The 25590-nt window shown below is 36.8% G+C and overlaps 1 protein-coding gene across 5 annotated transcripts in view; it reads left to right on the top strand.

Annotated features, from left to right (window-relative positions):
* The window catches only part of LOC149204268 (uncharacterized), a 29291-nt gene extending 5646 nt beyond the window's left edge, over positions 1–23645 (top strand). The window contains exons 2-5 of one of the 5 annotated variants that reach the window (XR_016252363.1): positions 17215–17408; positions 17522–17714; positions 21747–22558; positions 22904–23645. Coding sequence is in view for 4 of the 5 variants with exons in the window: in XM_089394660.1 (XP_089250786.1) it covers positions 17215–17408; positions 17522–17696 (369 nt within the window). In the remaining variant the exon portion in view is untranslated. The other 4 variants (XM_089394660.1, XM_089394661.1, XM_089394662.1 and 1 more) reach the window with 4 other exon arrangements.
* Positions 23646–25590: the final 1945 nt, after the last annotated feature.

The following is a 25590-nucleotide window of genomic DNA, read 5'->3' as shown; positions in this document are numbered from 1 at the left end:
TTCCACATAGCTTCTTGAAGTCGAGTTCCATCAGAGTAGACACAAATTTGCAATCCACCATCCCACATCTCTCGAGCAACTTCACAATGTATTGTCTTTGAGAAAGGAAAATCTCACTTGGCTTTTGCCAGACCTCTAGGCCTAGGAAGTAGTGCATTGGTCCTAGGTCTTTCATCTCGATCTCGGAAGCCAACTCCCTCTTGCATTGATAAATGAGAGGGTTTGCACCTGCCATAAAGAGATCATCTACATAAAGGACTAAGATGAGAGGCATGTCCTTTTGAACCTTGAAGTATAGGTTAGGATCAAAATCACTCCTCGTAAATCCCAACTTCATAAGATAGCTATCAATCCTCTCATACCAAGCCCTAAGGGCTTTATTCAACCCATAGAGGGATTTCTTCAACTTGCATACATGTGTCCTTCGATCTTGTACTTCGAACCCCTGAGGTTGTTCCAATTAGACTTCCTCCTTAAGCGAGCCATGTAAGAAAACAATATTAACGTCCATTTGATGTAGGCTCCATCCTTGAGTGCCAGCAAGAGCAGTAATAGATTGAATAGTGGTATATCAAGCAACCGGTGCAAATATCTTGTCATAGTCCACTCCTTCCTTTTGAGAGAAGCCTCGAGCAACGGACCTTGCCTTGTATTTCTCAGCACTCCCATCTGCTGCATGTTTAATTTTGTATAGCCATTTTGAATTGACTATGGACTTGTGTTGCGGTCTAGGCACCACTTCCCAAACATCATTTTTCATGATAGATTCATACTTTTCATTCATCGCATCCTTCCAAACTTGGTGCTTTATGGCTTCTTTGAATGTACATGGCTTAGTTTGAACAATATTACTCATAGCAGCTAAGTACCCTTGATACCTGTTCGACTTCTTACTTTCACGGAATGTCCCACTTGGAGCAATATGTCTTTAAACATCTTCGAGAGTATCTTTGAGCCACAAAGGTCTTTTCTTTGAGGTTGAGGGATCCATTGGGCCTTCAACATCGGGCATAGGCTCATCTGTCAGAGGTTCATCCTGTTTTTCTGAAGCATCATCATTATCCCTCCTTGGAATGGGGAGGTCTCTGGCTTTCCCAAGGGCAATGTCTTCATCGAAGGTGACATAGTGGCTTACTTCCACATATCTTTAACCAGGGACATGGATTCTATATGCCTTTGAATTTTCACTATAGCCCACATATATATCTTTCTTCGTAGATTCGTCCAACTTGTTTATTTTCTCTTTAGGCACATGAAAATATACGGGACAACCAAAAGTTATAAAATGAGAAACATTAGGTTTCTTACCAGTGAAAATTCTTCGAGTGTCTTGAAATCTAGTGCTTGATGTGGGTTCCTATTTTGAACATACACGACAGTGTTGGTAGCTTCTCCTCATAAGAACTTCGGTAGACCTTGATTATGGAGCATGGCACAAGAGGCTTCCATGATTGTTCGATTCTTTCTTTTAGCAACTCCATTTTGCTTAGGAGTGTATGGAACGGTTGTCTCCCTCTTAATGCCAATCTCTATGCAAAAGTTATTGAATTCATTTGATTCATATTCGGTTCCATTGTCGGTCCTCAATATTTTGATCTTATTCCCTGTTTGATTCTCCACCAAGGCTTTGAAAGAACGAAATCATTTGAACACTTCATCCTTCTTCTTCAAGAAATATATCCATGTTTTGCGAGATAAGTCATGCACAAAAATTGTTTAGTATAAATATCCTCCTAATGATGTTACGGGCAACATACTAGATAGGTCATAATGGATTTATTAAAGAATATTGGTAGTTTGGCTTTCACTTGAAGGGAATGGTCCCCTTGTAAGTTTTCTAGCTGCACAACCTTGACAAACTCCTTCGTGATTCATGTTGAAATCAGGCATACTTGCGACCATCTTCCTTGTCCCAGGTAAGGCTATGTAATATAAGTGGGCACACTTTCGGTACCATAGCTCAGATTGAAGTGAAGCATCACAAGTCAAGGCTCCCAAAAGGCTTCCTCCAACTTGATAGAGACCATCAACCCTAAATCCAAGTGTGAATGCATCTTTAGGGTTTCTTTTCCAAATACGTACCTTTCCATCAATCAATGCTACCTTGAAGCCTTTATCTTTCATCACAGAAATAAACACTAGGTTCTTCTTCAAATTAGGCACATATAATACTTCTTGTAGATGAATGGTTTGACCTTGGTTCAACTGAAGAGTGACAATACCTATCCCTTTTACGAGGTAGGTGGCATTGTCTCCAAGTATGATCTCCAAATTAGTCTTGTTTTCAATCAAATTTTAGAGGGCCTCTTTGTACCCAGTGAAGTGCCTTGAGGCTCCACTATCAATTAACCAATGATCCAAAGTGTTTGGAGGAGAGGCAATAAATAGAGCAGAAATAAGATACAAATCCTTTTGTTTTTCTACAACATTACTTTCCTCATACCCGGAGTTTCTTGATTGCTTGGGAGGTCGACGGTTTCCATATCAGGCGGCGAGAGCATTCCCTTTTCTTTTATTGCTGAACTTGTTGTTCCTTTGATTGCCATTTCCTTTGTTGTTGTTGTTATTGTCATCATCTCTTAGAGAGTTCTTCTTGTGAGGACACTCTCTAGCATAGTGGTTAAACCTGTTACAATTAAAGCAACTTCCTTTTCGTCCTTCTTTGAATCCCTGCTTGAATCCTTGATCTTGTTTCCTTGGACCAACATTATTTTTCTTCTTTGCATGAGTGGAGAAAGCAATGCGTTCATTTCCATTTGAAGGCTTATCTCTCTCCATCATCCTTGTCTCCTCGTGAGTGCTTCTAGCCAATAATTCATTGAAACTAGGAATCTTGTCATTGTTGAGAATAGTGGTGTTAAACACATCCCATGCTCTTGAAAGACCCCCAAGTGCAATGAGAGTGAGCTTCCGAGTCAACATTAACTTCTCCAATAGATAAAAGGTCATTCTTGATTTGTGTGATCCTCATGAAGTAGGATTGGATGGACTCCTTTTTATCCATATTGATGTCCTTCAACTTGTTTTTGAGAAAGAGGATTTGATTTGCATTGTTCACTTTGAACATCCCAACCAGCTTATTATATATTTCCTTAGAAGTTCTCAAATTAGAAATATAGGCAACCAAATGCTTTTGAATAGAATCAACCAAAAATTTCTTTGCTTTGGCCTCACCTTTTCTATACTACTTCTTAGCAGCAACTGGTGCATTTGAAGGAGGCTCCACCACTTTTCCTTACACGTAGTCCATTACTTCATGCTCCTCCAAAATCAGGTCCAAAGTCATCTTCCATGCATGATAATCAAATTTGTCATTGAGCTTGTCCTAAGTCTTGAAGTAAGATGAAGAAGCCATTGAAACTTGTTCAATAAACATTTCTTGGTGATTGCTTTTCTCTTTCTTGGTTGGGCTTTGTCTTCACCTATGTTCTAATACCATGTTAAATTTAGATACTAATGTTATGTTCTATGCTTAGCACAATTACTTCAATGTATTGTATGCAACCCAATGACAATTTTCCGAATTAGTTTACAATAGCAATCACATTAACCATAAATCACATTGACAATAATTGTAGATAAAACATAAAATAAAATGCAGAAGACAAGCCAAGACAAGAGGACACCAGATTTGGCAGATGTCAAGGAAAAACAGCAATGTGGGTAAAACCCTTTGATCAATTCTTCTTATTATTATATCAATTGTTCATCAGAGAGAGAGTGTGCAAAATTCGAAATTGACTTGCCAAATCAAAGTCAAAACAACCCTGTCAAATCTGCAATCAATTGTAATCAAACTTAGCCCTAACCAGAAAGTCAAAGATGGTCAATGCAACAGTGAAACAAACCACTTGAAGCTCGGTCAAACCCAGTCAAATTTGACCTTCCTTGCTGGTCAAAGTCAACCCAAAACAATCCTTCAAAGTCTAGTCAAATTCGGTTCAAAGAGAGATAAAGTCTGTTGTAATTTTTTGTGGCCAAAGTTGTAGTCAACCTTGAAGTCAACATTTGTCAAAGTGTCGGTATTTTCTTGATTTTTGTGCCTAGTAATGTAGCTTAGAGAAACAAAATAATCTTCCAAAAATCGCAGTTAAAATTGGTCAAAGAGTCCTTGGTCAACATTGGTCTTGGTCAACTCTTGAAATTTTCGGCCCTACAATTTTGTCTAGAAATTCACCCTCCTTGTGCCACACATGTGAGAGACAGAATGCCCAATAATTGTACGCACCAATGAGAGAAGGAGAGAGAAGAATGTGAGTGATGATGATGCCAAATGAGGTGAGAGGTCACTTGTATTTATACTAGTCGTTGAGGGTGAAGTGACACATCCATTGGGTTTCATGAGCCTACATGATGATGTTGCCGACCTGAACAATTTGCACATATGTGGGCATAAATTCAAAAAACACACTTCTGCTTGTCCAAATTAGATGATCTTTATATCAATTTTGGTCCTCTCGAAAAGAGGAATTTAATGCAATCATCATCTCCATCAAATGAGCTGTCCCAAGGTGGAATTTGGCTCTAGTTGCCAATTTTAAAAGGAAGTTTCCCAAAGTAGGAAATTTGCCCTTGAGCTACCAAATTAACACGGCTCCATTCAAACCTTTTCTTTTTCAAAAACAAATACTATTGATAAAAATCTAAGGTCAGTGTTGGTCAAAATGCTCATAAAATCTCGGTCAAATTAGCTGTCAACTTGGCCTCCCAAATAGATAAAAAATTCTGTCAAACAAGTTCAAAACCACCATGGTCAATGTTGGTCAAAACAATGCCAAACAAAAGTCGAACTCGGTCAATAGATTCTCCCTCTCTCGCCTTCACACATGTGGCCTTAGAGCTACAGTTTTAGAGCTATACGAACCATCCAAGAGAAGAATGTGATGTGTGCCAATGATCCAAAGTGATGTGACATGTGGTCTATTTATATGTGGTGGAGGAAACCCAATTTGTCTTTAGGGCGACTTGTACATTTTGTGGAGATGTGGTTCCATAATAAAAATAATATTTTTACATGTCCAAATTAAATTCTTCCAAGGGCTAGTAGGGTCTTCTTTGGATGAGGAAGGCTTTCCAAAGGAGGGAATTTGTCCTTGAGCTACCAAATTAACACAAAGCTCCATTCAAGTCTTTTCCTTTTCAAAAACAAATACTATAGAAGTGTATATTAGGAGTAGATATACATCATATCTGAATTTGGGATCAATCTACCAAGTAATGGGTGGTTGATGAGAAATACTCCTATAGAAAGCCAAGTCAACAAGTGCAAAATATGTAGCAACAAACATTGATCTTATCGTTATTCATAAAAGAATGATTACAATAATGCAATACAAGAGAGAGACACTCTAGGAAGGTAGGTGTTCCACTTGCTCAAGTTTTCTCAAGTTAACTCACCCTTTAACTCACTAGTGATGATCTGAGGCATCCAAGTGGTAGAAGAAGGTATCCAACATATAAAGAAGATATCAAAAGTCACACTCAACTTTCCTATAGCAACACACTAGGTCAACTAAGAAGTTTGCCCCCCATGAGAGATTATCTTGCTTAAGGTTCACTAAGATGCATCAAGCAAACTAGAGTAAATTTGATTCTCTTTAGATAAGGTGCATTGTGCACAAGGAGTGAAGCATACTAATAGAGAGAATACTCTTTATGATTAAAGTACTTAATTCATTATTAAATGTGAATAACTCATTGATGATTAATCTCTATTTAAACAATCAACTACAATGTAAAAGTAAAATAATTGAGCATTTTATATATGCCTCTTTATGTTTGGATGTACCATCCCTATAATCTCTTGATATACAACCTTTTTATAAGACCATATTTTTGGGTCCCCATGTAGGTTTCCATCGATAGTGAATCATAAAATAGCTTTAGTTTTAATCTCCATTGTCAATTAAATGGTATCTATTGAATTCTTGCTTAAAATCCTCTTGCTAGAGGACTTGTCGTATGTCCTCTAACACTAAATATACCAAGAAAATATTTTGAGGGGAGGGTGCCCTCACATTTTTCGCTAAGCATGTGTGATTGAGACTTGAGTAAGAAAATAATACTTGGCCACAATACTTGGCTCATTGAATAATGAGAATGTGGACATTGGTAATCGATAGGCAGTAGGAAAATATATAGATATGACTACAATGGAAGACGGAAGAAGAGGACATGGTGGTAATCACGTTGAAAAACTTACCATGTGCTTATGAGCACTTCATCAAAAGCTTGAACATCATTGTTATGGATGTTGAACTAAAGTTTGCAGAGCTTTGCAGTAAGCTCTTATAGCAGGAGTCAGGACAAATGGAAGAAACAATTCAGTAGTAGCAAGTGAGATAGAGGGTTTTGAGCAAGATTTTGTTGCCAATTTCAAAGGTAATGGAAAAAGGGGCTAAGAAGAAAGGCCAAAGTAGTGTTGAATACAACACCAAGGTTTAGAAGATTGTTACTTGTCATTATTGTGGCAAGGCAGAGCATATGAATAAGCACTACAAAAGAGGTTGGCTGACTAGAAGACTAACCACAGTGGGCCTTAGCAGCAAGCTCATGTTGCAAAGTAGATAGAGGAGTCAACCTTCTATGCATTCATGGCCGCGACACAAGCAGATCAGTCCACGTCGTCTGCTTGGTTCATCGATTCAGGTGCATCATGCTATTTCACTAACATATAGGATCAATTCATAAAATACACGTCTTGCTCATCCAAGGATTCAATGATCTTCGATGGTGGGGAAGAGTATATAGTAGTTGATAAAGGAAATATCCAGATTTCACTTGGAGGGATTGTTGATGTTCCTCAATGTCTACTATGTGCTAGGTATGGAGCTTAATTTTCTTTTAGTTAGTCATATTATGAGGCATTGCCCCCATCAAGTTGTCAACTGTAGCAATCACAAATGCTATATGGTTGACAAGGAGACCAAGAATAAGGTTTCTCTTGGTGTGGACAACCATGATTTGTTTAGAATGGTGGATATTAGATAGGCCAGAGAGCATGCATTGGCAACTAAGAGTGCATCAAATACTAGTGTATTGTGGCATCAAAGGTATGGGCACCTCAACTTGACCTACTTCTCCTAATTGGCACGAGAGAAATTAGTAGATGGACTTCAAGACATTTAGCACCAAATCTAGGGAGTTTGCAGAGCTTGCCAGGTAGGGAAGCAACATCATGCGCCATTTGATGAAGGACAAGCTTGGAGAGCACATATGGTCTGCCAACTAGTTCATGCAGGCATTTGTGGACCAATTAACACGACATCAATCATTGGTACTAGGTGTTTCCTTCTTTTTCTTGATAATTACAAAAGGAAAATGTGGGTGTTCTTTTTGAAACTAAAATATGAAGTGTTTAATAAATTTCAAAAGTTCAAACCCTTAGTAGAAAAAGAGTCGAATTGTCAAATTACTTCTCTTAGGTTTGATAATGGTGGAAAATTTTGTTCCAAAGAATTCAGTAACTTTTGTACCAAACATGGGATCTAAAGACAATATACTAAACACTACACTCCACAATAGAATGGAGTGCTTGAGAGGCAAAACCGTACTACCATAGAGATGGCTAGGTGGATGTTGCAGAATAGGTTTGTTCTAAACATGTTTTTTGGTCGAGGAAGTGTTTACAACAATATACTTGTTGAATAAATCTCCCATGATGACATGAAGCAAAAGGCACTAAAGGAAGCATGGTTTGGAAGAAAGGCCAAAGAAAGTCATCTAAAATTCTTTGGTTCTACTGCCTATAGTTGGATTTTAGCTGAGAAGAGAACCAAGTTAGATCCAAAGAGCAAGAAGTTGATGATTACAGGGTACAATGAAACCCATGTTTTACAAGTTAACTGATATTGACCCAAGTGGTGGCACAACACCACTAGAGATGTTCGAATAGGAGAAATGATCAAGGGATGGTCGTTAAGCGGAAAGAGCAAACATAAACCAAACATGGTTAATTTTGCTTTGATAGCTAATTTAGAAGAAATATATGAGCCACAACACTTTGGGGAGGTGAAAGGAAGTCTTGGATGGGAAAAGGCCATGGCATTTGAACATGTGAGTTTGATGAAAATTCAGACTTGGGATCTAACATTTCTTCCACCAAGGAAGAAACTCATTTGTTGCAAATGGGTGTACAAGGTCAAGTATAGGGAAGATGGTGCACTTGACAAGTGCAAAGCACGATTGGTTGCAAAAAGGGTTCTCTCAGCGAGAGGGCATTGATTATGAGGAGACATTTGCTCCTATACAAACATAAGCACCATTTGACTTGTTCTAGCCATGGTATCATAGTTTGTGTGGAAGGTCCATTAGATGGACGAAAAAAGTGCTTTTCTCAATGAATCTTTTTAGGAAGAAGTATACATGTATCAACTGTTAGGTTTTTAGGTTTTTGGGAAGGAATATGTAGTCTAAAGATTGAAGAAGGCTTTATATGCTTTGAAACATGTACCTAGGGCATTGTACATCAAGATTGACAGGTATTTGGATGATTTAGGGTTTCATTAGAGTCCTTCAGATTCCAACATTTATGTCAGAAGAGTTGGTAATGATATCATCCTTCTGGTCATATATGATATAATTATTACAAGTAGTGAGGAAAAGACGATAGAACAAATCAATTGTAGTGTGAGCAAAGCTTTTGACATCACTAATCTAGGCCTCCTAAACTATTGTTTAGGTGTAGTAGTTTGGAAAATAGGTAGCAACATTTTTGTCTCGCAATCAAAATATACAAAGAGTTTGCTGGACAAGTTTAGAATGATAGGTTGCAAATTCTCATCTACAGTTGTGGAGAAAGGGTTGGAACTTTCAACAACAAATGACTCTAAGGTAGTTAATGAATTAGTATATAGGCAGCTAGTGGGTAGCTTGATATATCTTACAACCACTAACTTGATTTGAGTTTTGTTGTGAACTTCATTTCTAGATTCATGACAACGTCAAAGGTAGAGCACTGGGCAACAATGAAGCAAGTGCTGAGATAGGTGAAAGGGACACTTGACGTTAGCATTCTATACAACAGAAACATAGACCCTAGGTTATGTGGATATATAGATTCAGATTGGGTAGGTTCTACTGATGATAAAAAATCCACTTTTGGATATGCTCTCAGCCTGACACGTGTAGTTACAAGGACCAACAAGAAGTAGCATGCAATAGCCCTTTCATGACTAGGAACATAATATTGAGAAGCAGTGAAAGGAGCGTGCGAGGCAGTTTGGTTTAGGAGGATGCTTTGAAATATGTAGATGCAACAAATAGAACCAACGCTTGCAATATGTGACAACCAAGGGGTGATGAAACTTGCCATGAATCTAGTCTTCCAGGAGTGTACTAAACATGTTGGTGTACATTGCCACTTCATCAAACAACTTGTAGGAGACAGATTTATCGAATTGAAGTACTGTCCTATAGAGGATCAAGCTGCAGTCATTTTAATTAGGGATTTGGGTCCTAAAAAATGTGTAAAGTTATGAGATAAGCTTGGTGTAGTTAGTAGATTGACTATTAAGGGAGAGTTTAAAGTATATATTAGTTTAGTAATGGTCAATTAGGTACTATACTTGGGCATTAATAAAGTCAATTGCACTTTAGTTTATTTTATGCTTTATATGACTTATTTCCCTTTTGTATGTATTTCAGTTTATCCCACATTCATAAAGTGGATTGACTTGACTCCATTGTAACCTATATAAGAAAGATTTTGTTTTCTCAATATTTACTCAATACAATGAACTCTTTTGAGTATTCTTGGTTTCTTTATGTGCTCGGTTTTTGTAATAGGTGGTGTGTACAATAGTGGATCTTCCCTTAAAAAAATTCAACCATCCTCGCTTGGGTTTGGAATGCAGTTGGGACACACTCATAATAATGCATGTCTTAAGCATCTAGTGTCTTGCAATGACCTAGGAGATAGACAATGATATTGGTTATGGTTTGAGAGAGTGGTCACACCTAGGGCATGTACTTGCCTAGCTCCCTTATAGTGAAAAAATGATGTATTTTGCTCAAGAACTAGAGCTTCTTCAAGTCTCTAAAGGATTCTTTTGTTGACCCTAGGTGAAGAATAAATTGTACAACTCATTTCTTCTAATTTTTTGGGGTCATTCAACCCTAGCATGGACTTTAGGGCATTTTAGGCTCTACGTTTTAAGTTTTTTGCAATATGGCATCTTAATAGACAACATGCATTCTTTCTTCTTGAGCACTCATTAGAAATCTAGATAAATTCGTGAATGGGCGTTAGGAAGTTCATCTATCATCTCTCATCTATCACAAAATGGTCAAATGGTCTCTCTCTTCAGTGCCATTGATGCGTAGATGTTAGCTAGGGCTTGTTGAAAATGTAACTAGTGTCGATATTCATAATGTAAGAAAATGTAATTTTTATCATTGACATATTTATTATATTCATTTATGATTATTTTATTTTTGGTCAAAGCACGTTCTTCATGCTTATAGAGTTTAAAGGGTCAAAAAGAATTTATCATGAGTAAAAATGTATTTGAGTCAAGTCCCATTTGGACTTTTGTAAAGAAGAGAAAAATAATTTTATATTGAGTCAAAGTCCACCAAAATTGTCAAGTCAACCCTCCTTGGGAACAAGTCGGCTTGGGCCTTGAAGAGCCACCCATATATATAGAAGATAGTTCGACCTATTGGCAGATCAATTAAGCACAATTTCAAGAAGCATTTTCTTAACTAGAAAAAGGAGAAAGGGAGCCAAATTGAAGGAGTAATAGACCAAGAAGAAGGAGCTTGCACATGTGGAAGAATTCAGTGAGAGAAGGCCAAATTTCAGAAGGTAGCTATAGGACCAAATTTCAGAGCTTGTTGCAAGCCCAAAATTTCAGGAGCGAAATTTTAGGAAGGTGACTAGTTTGACCTATGTTGACTTTGACTTTGGAGGTGACTTGGAGGAGGGTTGGATTTGGAGTTTTGGGTCTTGGTCTTGGATATCTCATTTTGATCTGATTCTATAAGAGAAGGATTGTTGTTGGTTTTCCCCCTTGTGGTGTTTGCCCTGGGTTGGAGCTTAATTTCTGGTGTCTCTTTTGCATTATGTTCTCTATATTTTGTTAATGTGTAATTGCTTGATGACATAACTAAACAAGTAAATACTAAGAAAAGAACGCATATCAGTCACAAGTAATAACCATGATAAGAAATTCTATTGTCTATTTGAATTTCAATAGGGCTAACATGATTGCTTCAAATTTTACATGATTGACACCAATCATTGATAATGATCAATTTTGTAGTCCATGACAAAAAAAAGCAAGGTGAGGTGTCACAAGGGTTGCCATTCCACCTTTAGTTTCTTCATTAATAGAGGCGAAGAAAGTTTTTTTCGACCATATGTAGCTCGAAGCATTCTTTGTCAAAACTTGACAATGTTCACTTCTTGTGAAATTTGAAGACTCTAAATTTTGGTCATCATCTTATGAGCCATGATATTTTTGGAAGGATTATTGAGGCTTTGAACATTCTGTGATTCTACCTTCATTAGGAGTGGGTAGTGATGATATCCAAATTGGTCACATCAACAATCTCATCAAGTTTGATTAGAGGTTTAGACAAGTTTGAAGTCAATGAGTTATCTAGGCCATTTGTATGATAATCCTTCATGACGTGTGTTTTGGTTTTTTTTTTTGGGTCTCATCAATGTTTGAGGACTAATGGGACTTCCAAGGGTAAGGTAGGGTGCATGCCCTCCTATTGCCACCTTGAGGCAAGGCATTTTAAGTAATTGATGCATGAGAGGTTGTTAGCTTGCTAGGTTGAGCTTTTTGGGCTGCAACATAATTATTGCTATGAGACATCTTGAAAGCAACATGAACTCAACCATCATTAGTCATTGTTGACCTTAATAATCCATTGATCTTGAGTTTGAAGGGCCTAGTTTTCTAAGGCCTATGTCTAGTTTGGCTTGACCATGAGTGTGCAATCTTGGATCTTATGGTTAGGGCTTTGGCATCTAAAATAGGTGTTAGGAAAAATGATGGACCAAATAGACCATTTAATCAATTTATCCTACACTTGAATCAAGTTGAATTCCTAATTTTTTTTTAATAAGTCAAGTTTGATATATTTATTCTACTAGGTCATGGGGTTAAATTCTTTTTTTTTGGCTCATGGCAAATGAAGTCGTTTAAGGGCTTAAAGATGTGTTTGAAGAAGGTCCAAAATTGTATGGGAAGGTTGGGAAATTCCACCCATAGGGAACAACATAGTCGAGAGTTTTGCTTGGTTGAAAATTCCTCAAACCAAATGGAAAAATTGAGAAGTGCGTTAACATACTTAGGACTATGAGTAGCCATGGTAGTACAGTAAGACTTGTTACAGCAAAATCTAGCACCTAGTGCACAACCTCACTAGGTGACCTAGGCAATCTGCAATACATGGGAGTGTCACCATTGCCACCTTGGCAACTACTCCCCTCTCTTTAGTGAAGGATACAATTCAACACAAGGGAGACATCCTTGGTAGGGCTTAGGGATCAGTTATCCCAAGGATCCTAGGCTAAGTGCCCCCTAAAGATTTTGCAATGTAAATCCACTGGATAAAGGTATATGAAATTAGGGTTTGCTGTGGATGGAGGAGTAAACTCTAGATTTGGGTTTAAGGGAGCTATGGGTCAATCTAAAGGCTATGGTTGACCTAAAGAGTCTCAAATATGTTTCCCAAACACACAAAATCAAGAAAATACTCAAGGTTGCTGTAAAGTAGGGTTTTAAACCAAAAATTCGATGCAAAACAATAATTTATAACAACATCAAATTTGGCAGCAAAAATAGTGATTAAATTATTAGAAATGAAGGCTAAATTAAGGACTAAACTAAGGTCAAAATTACAACAAATTTTTATTGTTAATAAGGTGTATAACAACAAGTAACAACTTGACATCAACCCTAGAAAATGGCTGAAAAATGCATGAAAAACTTTAACTTTGCTTTTCTAATGCAACTTTTACCAATGTTTAACTCAAGGCCATACATGAGTCATCAAATGTTGAAAGTATAAGATTTTTTTGTAATTTAACCCTCATTTACCATGAAATAAAAAGAAAAACAACTTTTATATTTTTAAAAAATTGCTACAAAAGAGATGGACTAGTGCCTTCTCAATTTAGTGCATAAGGAGTTTAGGATACAAACAATTATGTTGTTTCTTTGGAGTGATTTTAAATCCAAACAAACTAGGGCAAATAAACTAACTTACCCCAAGGTTTGAGATTTAGGTTCTCAATTTTCTGGATGATTAAGAGAAAGGAAGACATATCTTTACTCTTCAAATACTTGGAGGATAGGTTTAGCTCAACACGAGACAATGAAGCAAAAACCCAATACACTACTTAACACAAGAACATTAATCCCAATACCAAGATAAAACAAATAAACTAACTTCACCATTCAATATTCGAAATCCACCATAAGCATCCATGAAAAAAATCACATCACTTCACAAATCTACCCAAGAGAAGTCACTCCTTCCATGGCGTACAAAAGAGAAAAATCACTAATCAAGAGAAGTTATGATCCAAGTGTGACAATGATCCAAGGAAGAATTCGACTCCCCTATTTATATGAGGGTAACGAAGTTGATTTTCCTTCAAATTAAGGATAAAATCCCTAAAAACTACCAAATCCATGATACTAGGTGGATGGTTCGTCAAGCTGAGCATGAATTAACATGAAAATAAGCCCTAACTAACCCACACTTGTGAGTGTAAAAGCCTCTAAGGGTGGCGTTATCTCCCAAAAATGCATATCTTTCGAGGAAAAGGTGCAAGGGATGGCCCTAGGGTTTGCCTCATCCCAATGTCATGCCTCCTCATCAAAGTGGTGCCACACCATCAAAGAAAAACCCTCTCAAGACCAATGATGTCCTCTACGTCATCATGAAGTGCATTAAAAAGGCGGCGCCACCATGTTTTGACACGACGTCGCAATGGTATAAAGTGTGAAATCTCCTCTGGAGGGATATTGAATCATCATCATCATCCATCAACACCAAGAGAATAGCAATGTCCATCAAGAAGGTACAATACTAGCCTAGGGCCTCTTGTCATCTCTTGGGCACACCTAATATCCAAGCAACATCTTAGCCTAGATCAACAATGTCTATGGTCCCATGGCTAAGGGAGGATCTCATCGTTTATGCCAAGTCATCCTCAAGGTCAAGGTCCCTCAAAAGGTGTCCAACATCCTTTGTCAAAGTGCCTTGCGTAATCATCAAAGTGATTGGACATCAAATATGAAGAGTTGGAGAAGCATCATATTATCTTGCGAGGGATCTTGGTTACACTTGCAAGGATCATCTAACAAATACTCGAGGAATCATTTTAAATCAACATCATGGATACAAGAACTATAAGAGCATTAAGGTACCATATGCAATGTCAAAGCTATCAAAAGGTACTTTGCACACGTATCATCTACAAATGTTTGACTAACTTATGATTGTAGATGGGTTACCATATTTCGGTTTGTGAAGGATATCACATGACCCTATTAGGTGCTCCCAAACATAAAGGGAGGAACAATTCCTAGGTTGATTCTTTCAAATGATAGGTGTTAGGGCTTGGGGCTACTTCATAGAAGGTGTCTTAGTCTTATACTAGGTTGTGTAAAACCATTGTTCAAAAGAACCTTTGTAGAGGGAGCTCTTAGTTGCTCAAGTTACTCTCACTCGCCTTTGTTTTTCAAAGACCCCATATTTGCCTTTTTCTCCATTTGATATGGCTTGTTTAAGAAGCTTCATTGATTAATTGTGTAACAATGATGATATAATTCCCCTTTATTGATGGGTAGTTTATTGCTTCATTGGGGTTGGGATGTTCAATGAGAATTCCTTTTAGTTTGATTGATGTGATATGCATGGACACTCTAGGGTATGGGTGGCTATATAAGAGGGGGTAGAGCTCAAGTTGTAATTGGCTTTTGATTGCTTTACATCCCTTGTCATTTTTGTAACAACACTCGTCCTGAAATGAAAAAAGATTAAGCATTTGGTTAAGTTGTGGGTACCTTGTGATGCTAACTATGTGACTTCTACGCCTCCTTCTAGGGTTGAATCGTAACCTTTGGGGGTACTTGTCTTGACTCTTCCAACAACAACATTGCTCTGAATTAACAAAGGTGAAGTTGGGTTAAATTTTACATTCTTGAGCCCTAACTAAGCCATAAATGGATCCAAAAGGCCCTATGGTGACAGGCAGGCCTGTAAAGGGCAGGACGTGCAAGCTACCGAAATAGGATGGGAATTAATGGCGAAATGGAGAATTTAAAATGAAAAATGCATGCACCTCAAGCTCCTCTTGCCTTACCTTAGGCAACTAACAGACCATTGGTATTGTGTTCATGAGCTTTTCATTGACATAGATAGAATGTTTGTCACAAGTACCCATCTGGTTCATTGTTTGTATGAAAATGATTGCATTATATTTGTCTATATGTTATTCATTAAAGAATCCTTCCAATTAATGTATGCATGATTTGTGTTTTTAACTTCGTTTTTTAATTGTGTTGAAAGACGATTTGCTTTGATATGCACTCTTTGTTTTTCAGAGCTTGTTTTCTAATCATATTGAAAAATATTTTTCTTTGATGGGCATTTCAGGTTATACTTAATTCCATTTATGTGTGACTAATCCTTTTTTTTTTAAGTTATTATTTTCTTAATATATAGGAATATATTACAATTCAGGAAAGGGTGAGGCCCATTAGAACCTGGTCCACCACTCTGTAAACCAGTGAAAAAAATAAGGTTTTTGCCAACCTTGACCAGTACTGAAGTCTGGAAAATATACCATTTCTCAAGCAAAATTGGGCCAGATATGGCAGAAGTTTGAAAAATTATCCTAACAACCATAAATCTAATAGTAGAAGTTGTCCTTAAGCTAGCTGGCTTGTAAGCCCAGAGATATAACTAAAGCGGTATTCTTCATATAAATGGAAGGAACTAAAATAGGTTTAGAGGTCAGTCCTGAGATTCAGTTTCTGGCCACCATTCACTCAGCTGCACCATCTGCTCTGTGAGCGACCTTATTTCCATTGAAAATGTTTAAATATTCTGCTCAAGCATCAAGATGCCCTCAATCCAGAAGAATTACCTACTATGAAAGTTGGAAAGGACTGACCATCAAACTTGTGTCAACACTTCTAAATTTTCATGCTTTACCATGACCATTTATATCTTGTTACAAATACAAATTCACACATACCTTGCCCTTGGAAAAATTTAAGGAAATTCTGGCAACCGGGAGAGGTGAAAGTTCATAGAGAAGGAATAATCAAGAGACGTATGGACTATGGAGCCAAAGGTAAAGCATAAAATGGATTGACTCTGCATGTGCATCTGTTCTCGCTATTTATGCAATGAGTTAGGGAAGGAGGGGAGTGTTCTGTAGTGGTAATCCTTAGGCCTTACAATTAAGATTGAATATTTATGTCTTCCTGCCCATAATGTTTTTGAATCTTACTTTTCTGATGGGTAACTCCAAAATGCCATATCTCATTAATGGCTGGATGTGGTTTGATCAATCTTGTGGTTTGTGCTTATTTTGCTTTTTTTGGTTGAACTGATAAAGTTATATGTGGTTGTTCATATAGTTATTTTTTGTTTTGTTTAATGAATGGTTATCTTGTACAATTTCATGTTGGTACACTGATATTTTGGATATATTACATGGCTGACCTTAGTGACAAATATAAATTAGGTGCATACGCTCCTATTCTTTAATAAATACAGATAGGTTATCAAGTTTGTTATGTAAATGAAAGTTGTGAATCGTGTTATTGTTTTCAAATTGCTTTCAAAGCTTTTTCTTGTGGATTATATTCCAAAGAGTATTTTACCAATAACTATATACCAAAGAGTGAAATTTATCCTTATACAACTGTGAGAACAGGTTTCTATTTAATTTGTAGTCTGATCATTGATAGGTTTTCTTTTCTCATTGAACAAATACTTCTACCTTTGAGTTTAGCAGTGGAGTAATAATGATAAAGACGCAGAATTAATTAGGCTGCCTACTTGAAGCAATTTATTTTGGGATATAGATTTTCAAGCAGCACACATTAACTTTTTGAAGACTTTGAGTTTATTTATGCTCTAAGTGGTTCCTGTACAAACATTGGCTATATTTGTTTCATCATATAAATCTATAAAACAATCCTTGTTGAAGATGATGACGGCTTTTTGGTACAGGCCAAAAAAGTTTTACAGGACAGTTTTGAGCTGTGTCCGAATGCAGACGCTGCAATTCTGGTTGAATCAGAGGAAATAAGGAAAGTCATCTGCTTTCTTGGTATACCAAAAAAATGTTCTGAGATGATTCAACAGTTTGCTGAGGATTATCTTAGTGAAAAGATGCATGTCAATGACCTGCATGGAATTGGCAAGTATGGTACTTCTCCTAACATGTTTTTTTGAACCCCGTTTTTGTTGCTATCTTGAGTTGTCTCCTTTGGAGAGTGTTATGATGCCATCCAAATTTGTCATCTTTGTTGCACAGGTATGCTGCAGATGCATATGCCATTTTCTGCACAGGTCATTGGAAGGATGTAGTGCCTGATGACAGTAGGCTGAATCCATATTGGAAGCCCTTTGGAAATCTGAAAAGACTGGAAATTGTTGTAAAGATGAAAGCATGGACCCTGAGTCATCTTTATTTCGGTTTTGTCTTTTGATTCTCACTCAGATAAATGGTAAGGAATGTTTTGCATTTCATTTGTCTGCAAGTGATTTTGTATATTTTTTATGATAGCAATACACTGTAAAATATTACCAATTATTGGAAAGTATCTATTTATTTCTTGAGTATTTCTAGGCTAAAAGGGAGCAACATTTGAATTCCTTGCTGCTAATGTTTGGCTGAAGAAGGCTATATCTATTGCTTGGGCATAGTATAATAGATTAGGTTTGAAGAAGTCTGAAGATCTTGGCTTGCATATGTTCCATTCTTATCCTTCTCTGCTAAGAATATCATTCAAGGCCTTCAAAGGATTAAGATGTGTATCTTGAGGATGATATTTTGTCGAATCCTGATTTGGCTGTAGGTTCTTCAATTGGAGTAGAATCTCCTTTACGTTAAACACCATAGGCAGCATCCATTGATTTTCATATAAACATGATCATTGGAGATTAGATGTATGTTGGTGTACTACTTGACGATGTTGACAATTAGGGCCTCCTTTTTATCATAGTTTCATTGTATTGCAAGGGAAATTTTGGTTGTGTATTCATTGCAATCTGTCAAATTCTAATAAATAGAGGCAAATTTTGATTATGCAACTATTCCAGAGTTTTATGCATTTGCGTTCTCATTTCAGGTAACTTAGATACAAATTTATTCTGTAAGTTAGCTCTTGAGTCTTTATAATCACATTGATGTAGTTTTTTTGAAAATGCTTCATATATTATCCCAAAGAACAAATGAGTACGACAAAGCTCCAAGCTAGTTACAGCATGCAAAGAACAGGGGAACCAAGAAATTCCCGTTATCATATGAGCCTGGGTCCCCATGTGGAGGGTTTCATCATGACAGAAAGCACATTGGTGAACTTGTTGCAGTAGAGCCAACTCTTGCTTAAAACTCCACAGTCTCAAGGAGAAAGGGGATGAGACATCTCTAAGTATTATCATGATGTTTCCACATAAAACATTGTATTTGAGTATTTGACATCCCTTTGGCATATGTTTTTTCTCTTGCAGATCAACTGAATTTGAAAAGGAACTTATACCTTAGTCACTTGACTTGCTGGGCATTACAGTTATGGAAATGATATTTTATTTTTTATTTTTTAAACCATGGTGAATCAGTAACTTGTTGAAGTAATCCTGGTGAGGCCCAAGATCAAACCTAGTGGCTGCCACTATAATACAGTTGTGGAAATGATTTTAGCATCAAGCCATATTTTTGGGATAAACAGGGAGGGGCAACAGGGCTGCCTTTGGTGGCTTGGGACATATGTATGTTATCCCATTTTCATCAGGTTTGGATCTTGATATCCAAGCTCAAGGGGTTGCCCTTCTCGGCAAATGGGTGATACAAGCAGTGGAAGGGGCATCTCTGAATTTAACAGGGTCATCACATTGGAGGATTGAAGTCTTTTCGGCTTTGTAACATTATTGGCAATGGGAAGGCCTTTATTATCTTGGGTTTCTGCTTAAGAGGTGTCCTTGGGTTTCTCAGTTTATATTTCGAGTGTCCTTGGGATCTAGCCTCCTGGACAGTCTGGACATGTCAGTTGTCTGGGGGTCAGCTTGGACTCTCTTCAAGGTATGCTGGTAAAAGGTTTGCTCGGAAAGGCTGTTTTTGGAAGATTGTATGTAATATGGAATTCCAACACTAAGCAATGGCACAAGCGAGGACTCTTAATCATGCTTGAGATCCTATTGGTGTGTACAAGGTTATTCTAAAGTGTTGTATGATTCCAAAAAGTTACAGAAAATGCAGATGCAGGGGGAAAGTCCTGTTTGAAGGGATTGGAGATGGTGAAGTGGGAAGCCTATTTATATGTATCAGACAATGGACATATATGAGTTTGTGTGGCTCTGCTCTGACATAGGGCTTTGCTTAAATAAAAGGTAGGCTTGGAGATCCAATGGAGAGATGTTTGTGATGGTGTTAGTCCACTTGGAAGGCTTGTGCCTCCTTTAAACATAAAGTTTGAGGGTGGATATAACTTCATCATGTATTAGTGGTCAAGATCTTAATTCTGTTGCCCCATGCAACAAACTATGCACCCTTTCCATAATCCTTTTCAGCTTTCGAATGAACAAATCCTTTGCTACGCTCTGGTAGAAGAAGGCTAAAGCATATTATAAATTATTTATCTATTACTTGGGTAAAGTGTAACAGGTTGGGTTTGAATAAGGCTGAAGATCTTGTTCATATATGTTTCATTCTTATCCATCTCTCTTAAGAGTATCATTTCATACCTTCAAAAGATTGGGACGTGTATCTTGGAGAATATTTTCTTCAATTTTGTTTTGGCTGAAGGTTCTTCAATTAGAGTAGTCTCCTTCAGGTTCAACTCCATAGGCAGCTTCTATTACCTTTCATGTAGATGAGGCCACTACAGATCTGGTATATATGATCTATAACTTGGTAATATTGACAATTAGTGTTGAAAATAGAAGTGGTGTAATCTTCACTTTTGGCCATGTTTAACCTTATATTGTATCATTATTATATTTGTAGAATTGGTGAAGGCAGACCTTGTTCATATAGGCTCAAAATCCAATTGGGGAAAGCATCCTACCTTTGAGTGGGGTATTTCTACACCTACTCTTATTTGTAGTTCTCATTAATGTACTTATTCATTCTCAATAAAGTGATATGCCTAAGTTTACCTATCAAGTACTGTTCTGTCTTTTGTGCTTGGGCTTCTTTCTCTCTAGTGCACTTGTTTGTGGTTTGTTTTTTCTCTCCAGGATTGTGCTCCTTGTGTGATATCTCTTTAAGCTTTACGCTGTCCTAGTGCAGGTTATTTTTCTGTTTAGTGTAGAATTAGGTCTGCATTGTTTCTGTTCAATTATCTCTCTCGTGCGAATCTAAACATTGATTTGAGTCCATCCAGTGCTGGTTATTTTTCTCTTTATTGTAGAATTAGGTTTGTTGGTTCTGTTCAATTATCTCTCTATCTCTTACGAATCTCAACATTGATTTGGTCCCATTCAGATCTTGCTATCTCTTGTGAATCTCAACAATCAAGTCCTTTATTGTATTTTCATTGTTTTGCTTATAAAGGACAATTTTGGTTGTGTACTCATTGAAATGATTTTCCTTTATCTGCCAAATTCTAATAAATAGAGGCAAATTCTGATTGTGCAATGATTCAGGGGTTTCATGAATACATGTTTCCATTTCAGGTACTTAGATGCATATCCATTCTATAAGTTAACCCTCAAGCATCTATGATCATAAAGATCTTACTGTTTTTGCCTCGAACAACCAGAATATGCATCCTTTCCACAATCCTTTTTGGCTTTCCAATTAACAAATCCTCTTAACAGTTAATTAGGCTCAAGCAACCTTGCCAATGTTCACTGCCCAATTGCATGAAATGCAAGCAAACTAGTGCAAGTGATCTCAATCGCTCGGGAGTCCTCTTTGCTTGTACTGAAGCATAATTTTTTTTAAAGAGCTGCATTCTATTATTAATTACCAATCAGCAAAGCAACCTAAACCTCATATGATGGTGGCTATCCATTTCAAGCATGGATTTATGTCAAAAAGATTCAATTTTAAACATTCGATACTGGGATCTGTCTCTACACAATATTTGAAGTATTCCATCCATTAAAGTTGTTTGCTGTGTTGCTCTTGAAAGATTCTGGAAATGTACCGAGTGCTTTTGTAGAATGGAAATATCGAAACCTATTTATTGAATTATCTATCTTGAATAAGTGTGTGGAGCTCATGACTCTTTTAGTTGCATTGAATTAATTTAATTTAAATTGCATAAATGTGTTAAGCAACTAGTTTGCCATACTTTTGCTGCACCTGTGGAACAAATCACTTTTCTTATTTGTAGGAAGATTAGATTGGCATATGAAGATGGTGGGTTTGTTGTTATTTTGATGGGATTGCTTCCTGCGAAGACAGATAGAGAGAGAATTTTCTTATTGCTATTAGATAGGTTATTTTATTGTATTTGTCTATATTGTAATGCTGCTCTGCCCTGCCCATCCATTCACTGGATGATAGTTATTCATTCTTTCTTGTTTTTCAGTTTGCACTTTCATTAAGGTAAAGGAAGAAAAAAAGAAAAGGAAATGAGAGAAGATAAAGAAGTGATGGGTATGGATTGGCTTGAATTTGAATGTGTATCTCATCGAGAATAAGAGTGAGTGAAATCTGAATCTGATAACAGAAGGAATATGATAAAAGTAATGGAAAAATCAGTGTCAGCTACAGCTTCTTCGGTTAAGAAGTGAAAGGGTAAACTGGTGGTCTATGCATATTTTCTACATCTCCAACTTAGCCATGGCAGTGGAAAGTTTATTAATCTGGAGGAGAGTAGTAGAAAGCTAAGGTTGCTCAATCTCGAACCCAAAGTGAAAGCCAAAGACAAGCCCAGAGTCACAGCTGAGGAGAACGTGGTTTCTTGTTATATAAAAAAACAACGAAGATGGAGGTGAAGGTGTTATGACTATAACCAGCAGTGACAACAAGGTGAAGATAAGGCCAAGGCTCAGAACAAGAAGAAAGTGGTTTCTCCCTTATTTTCTGCATTAAAACAATGACATTGTAGTGTTAAAGAAGGGAAAAAGCAAGCTTTCACAAACTTACAACCACAGCAGGACCAAAGTCCGTCTCCTGTCAAGAAACAAGTAGATAGTTCGCCATTGAGAATAAAGTCAAGAGCCTCATGTAAGGACCCTCATAAGAAGAAGAGCATCAATGATACTTACGTGAGTGAAATCTCAAGATAATGAGTGTCTTCCTCCAAGGTTCTGCATGCCCTCCTCCAGGAAGAATACTATTACACTCCTAGGAATGTTTTGATTATGCACGCCTTGCAACAGAACTACAGAAAATCAGGTATTGCCTCTCTTTTTCCCCAAGCTATTAGCTCTTTCTTTTCTTCTTTTCCTTGTTGCAGTTTTTACCTAGTCTCTTTCATGTAGAGTGACGATTTTGACACTGCTAGAAAGATAGCTATGCATGTAAGCATTCGGTCCCATAAGTCAGTTGGCCTGATGGATGGTTTAACGAAGGTTCTGTTCGGTTTTTTGCTCTGCCCTTCTTCCTAGTTATAACATAGAAGTACAGTAGCCCATTTTCATGGGTAGTTATGGATTAAAACAGAGAAGCTAATGATCATAATCAGAGGGATTACCTCATGGTATACTTAGGGACTAACTTCTTGATATTCTTGGTTGCCAGGGTTGTCCTCGTTACCTACAATGGTCAATTGCAGGTTATGGCATGTTACAGAAATGCAATTCAATGCGGCACTATTTAGGTTTTAAGAGGTGGCCACCTGGTAACTTAAAATATGCACATGAATCAAGGATTCATGGTCCAGAATTAAGGGATTAAAGTGGAAATTAAATGCCAAAGCATCTATCTTTCCAATTATATGCGTCATCATGCATAGACGCTGAAATAATTTGCTTTGTATTGCAAAGTTACTCCACTTGGTCCTCCAGTTTTGATATTTTAGATTTTCAAAGCTGTCATCTCTTCATGCTTTGCTTTTAAATACTTGAAAAAAAGTTCTTGGGTGTTGTAACACCAATTAATAGAACTGATGTAGAGAAGTTAACATTACGCATCTATAATATGCTAAAGAACCACCTATATTTACATAAAAGGGGTATTTATGTAAGCATGCTAGGCTTGGTTAACTACGGAGTGTGACATAAAAGGACATGATTTGTTTGACCATAGTATGCTGCAATAGTAAATGCATATTATGGCTCATGTGAGGAACCTTTCCTTATTTGACATAGGGACACGTGACTATATGAATAATTATTATGTAAGTCGCATGTCTCACTATATCTTCATAATTTGTTCTCTTATTGTGCACTCCATAAAATTGAGGACCTATAGGACCATATAAAAGTCCACATGATTTCTATAATATTGACATTGTGGAGTCATTGTTAAGCTATAATGCAACACAGGGAGGAGTTGCCTCACTACTAAATTCTACTAAGGTATTGTTTCACTTCTCTTCATCTTTGTACGGTTCTAATAAATAAAATGATTTTCATCTTCATATTTTTCTATTATTATTATTATTATTTTTACGATTGCATTAGTTCTCATTGTTTTGATAAATGCACTTTTATGATTCTTAATTTAGGCCTTACAGATAGTGATCATAAACTACATGGATATATTATTTATTAGTTCATAATTACCAAGGTAATCTTAGAGGTTGTTACAAATACCATTCATTATTGGAGTAAGCTTGCAACAACTTTGGGTTTCTTAGATATTAAGATATGCTCTAGATGACATTGTTAAAAAATTATTCATTTTTAGGGTGAGCTTACAATGGAAACTCCTCGAAGCTATTCATTACTAGAGGGTCTACCAACAAACAAACCTCAATTGATTACCCTAAACAAATGATGATATTTATGGTAAATTCATGTAGCAGTGGGTTAATGTGTTAGCCATGTGAGATTTCATTGCATGGGATGTTTATTGTTGGGCCACTTTCTATCTTCACTACCATAATATATATAAGAAAGAATGTGTCATCATGCCCTATATAAATGATTAGGTTGCATTCAATAGTAACAATTTTTCGTCAATCTACATATGAAGTATTGTAGGTGTGGGGAGATCCATTTGTAACAGTGGTATGACAGCAAGTTAAAATTCCTTGCACTCGCAACAGAATGATAGAGGAAAATAATTGCATCTCTAAACAAAGAACAATGCTCCCCAAACAAAATTGCATAATTAATGCAACTAGTATAAACAATGCTCTTTCAATCTTTTATTTTTTTTAAATTGTTTCTTACTTTCTTTGATATAATGCTATATATTTGATCATTTTATCATAAAAGTTGGTGATATGGTGGGTTTGTCCATAGATTCATAGAAAGGAAATAAAATAGCCCCATTGATATGCCAATTTTCCAAAAACCTAAGCATAGTATTAAATAAAAATCTCTAATAAAATTTGATTATGACTACTTTTTTATAAGTTCAAGGCAACCAAAAAGACGTAATACTAAACCTTAAATTCCTTGAATGGTTCACCAAAACCATGTACAAGGTCATAAATATTAGGTTCATAGAGCATTGATGTAGTGTAAAGGGGTTTTCTTCCTTGGGGCCAATCGATCATTTGAGGTGGTTCATCCACAAGCGAGGGCATTTAGCCATTATGCTCATTTTCTTGTGGCTTGGGCACATTAGGAAAGGGCAAGGGAATGCAAGTTGCCTTGCCATATAATCATAAATGTGGTGTTGTGATGTCGACCATGTAGCAAACTCTACTTTTGTTATTGTAAAACTTGTTTGTGTGCCTAATGATGGCCTTAATGTTTGTGGGGCTAGACCATATGATAGTAAGAGAAACAATTGACATTGTCACCTTAGCAACTTTTTCCCTACTTTGTAGTTGAATTAAACCACAAGTGAGGCTTCCTAAATCACCCAAGGATGTTTTAATCCCATGGTTCAATGTGATGAGTAAGGGATGACCTAAGTTTTCAATATTAGGGTTCAAATATTCTATGCCTAGACTAAGAATAAGGTTGATACGAGTTGCAATGAAAGGGTATTCAACACCATATAGCAGCCCAAAAAAAGACTTCACAATGATTTTCAACAACAAACAATCAAATATCTTCCAAGAAAGATTAAGACTTGGGAAATCTTTTAATCCTATGGTTCAATGTGATGAGTAAAGGATGACTTAAATTTTCAATATTAGGGTTCAAATATTCTATGCCTAGACCAAGAATAAGGTTGTTATGAGTTAGGGTTTGCATGATATGCAATGAAAGGGTATTCAACGCCATATAATAGCGTAAGAAAAGACTTTCCAATGATTTTCAACAAACAATCAAAGATCTTCCAATAAAGATTAAGACTTGGGAAAT

The sequence above is a fragment of the Pinus tabuliformis genome, chromosome 1_2 (assembly GCF_031772625.1).
Source record: "Pinus tabuliformis cultivar Carrire ecotype Pingquan chromosome 1_2, CPIR1, whole genome shotgun sequence".
NCBI lineage: Eukaryota > Viridiplantae > Streptophyta > Pinopsida > Pinales > Pinaceae > Pinus > Pinus tabuliformis.
The sequence above is the reverse complement of the archived record's forward strand: the minus strand, read 5'-3'. Positions and strand labels throughout refer to the sequence as shown.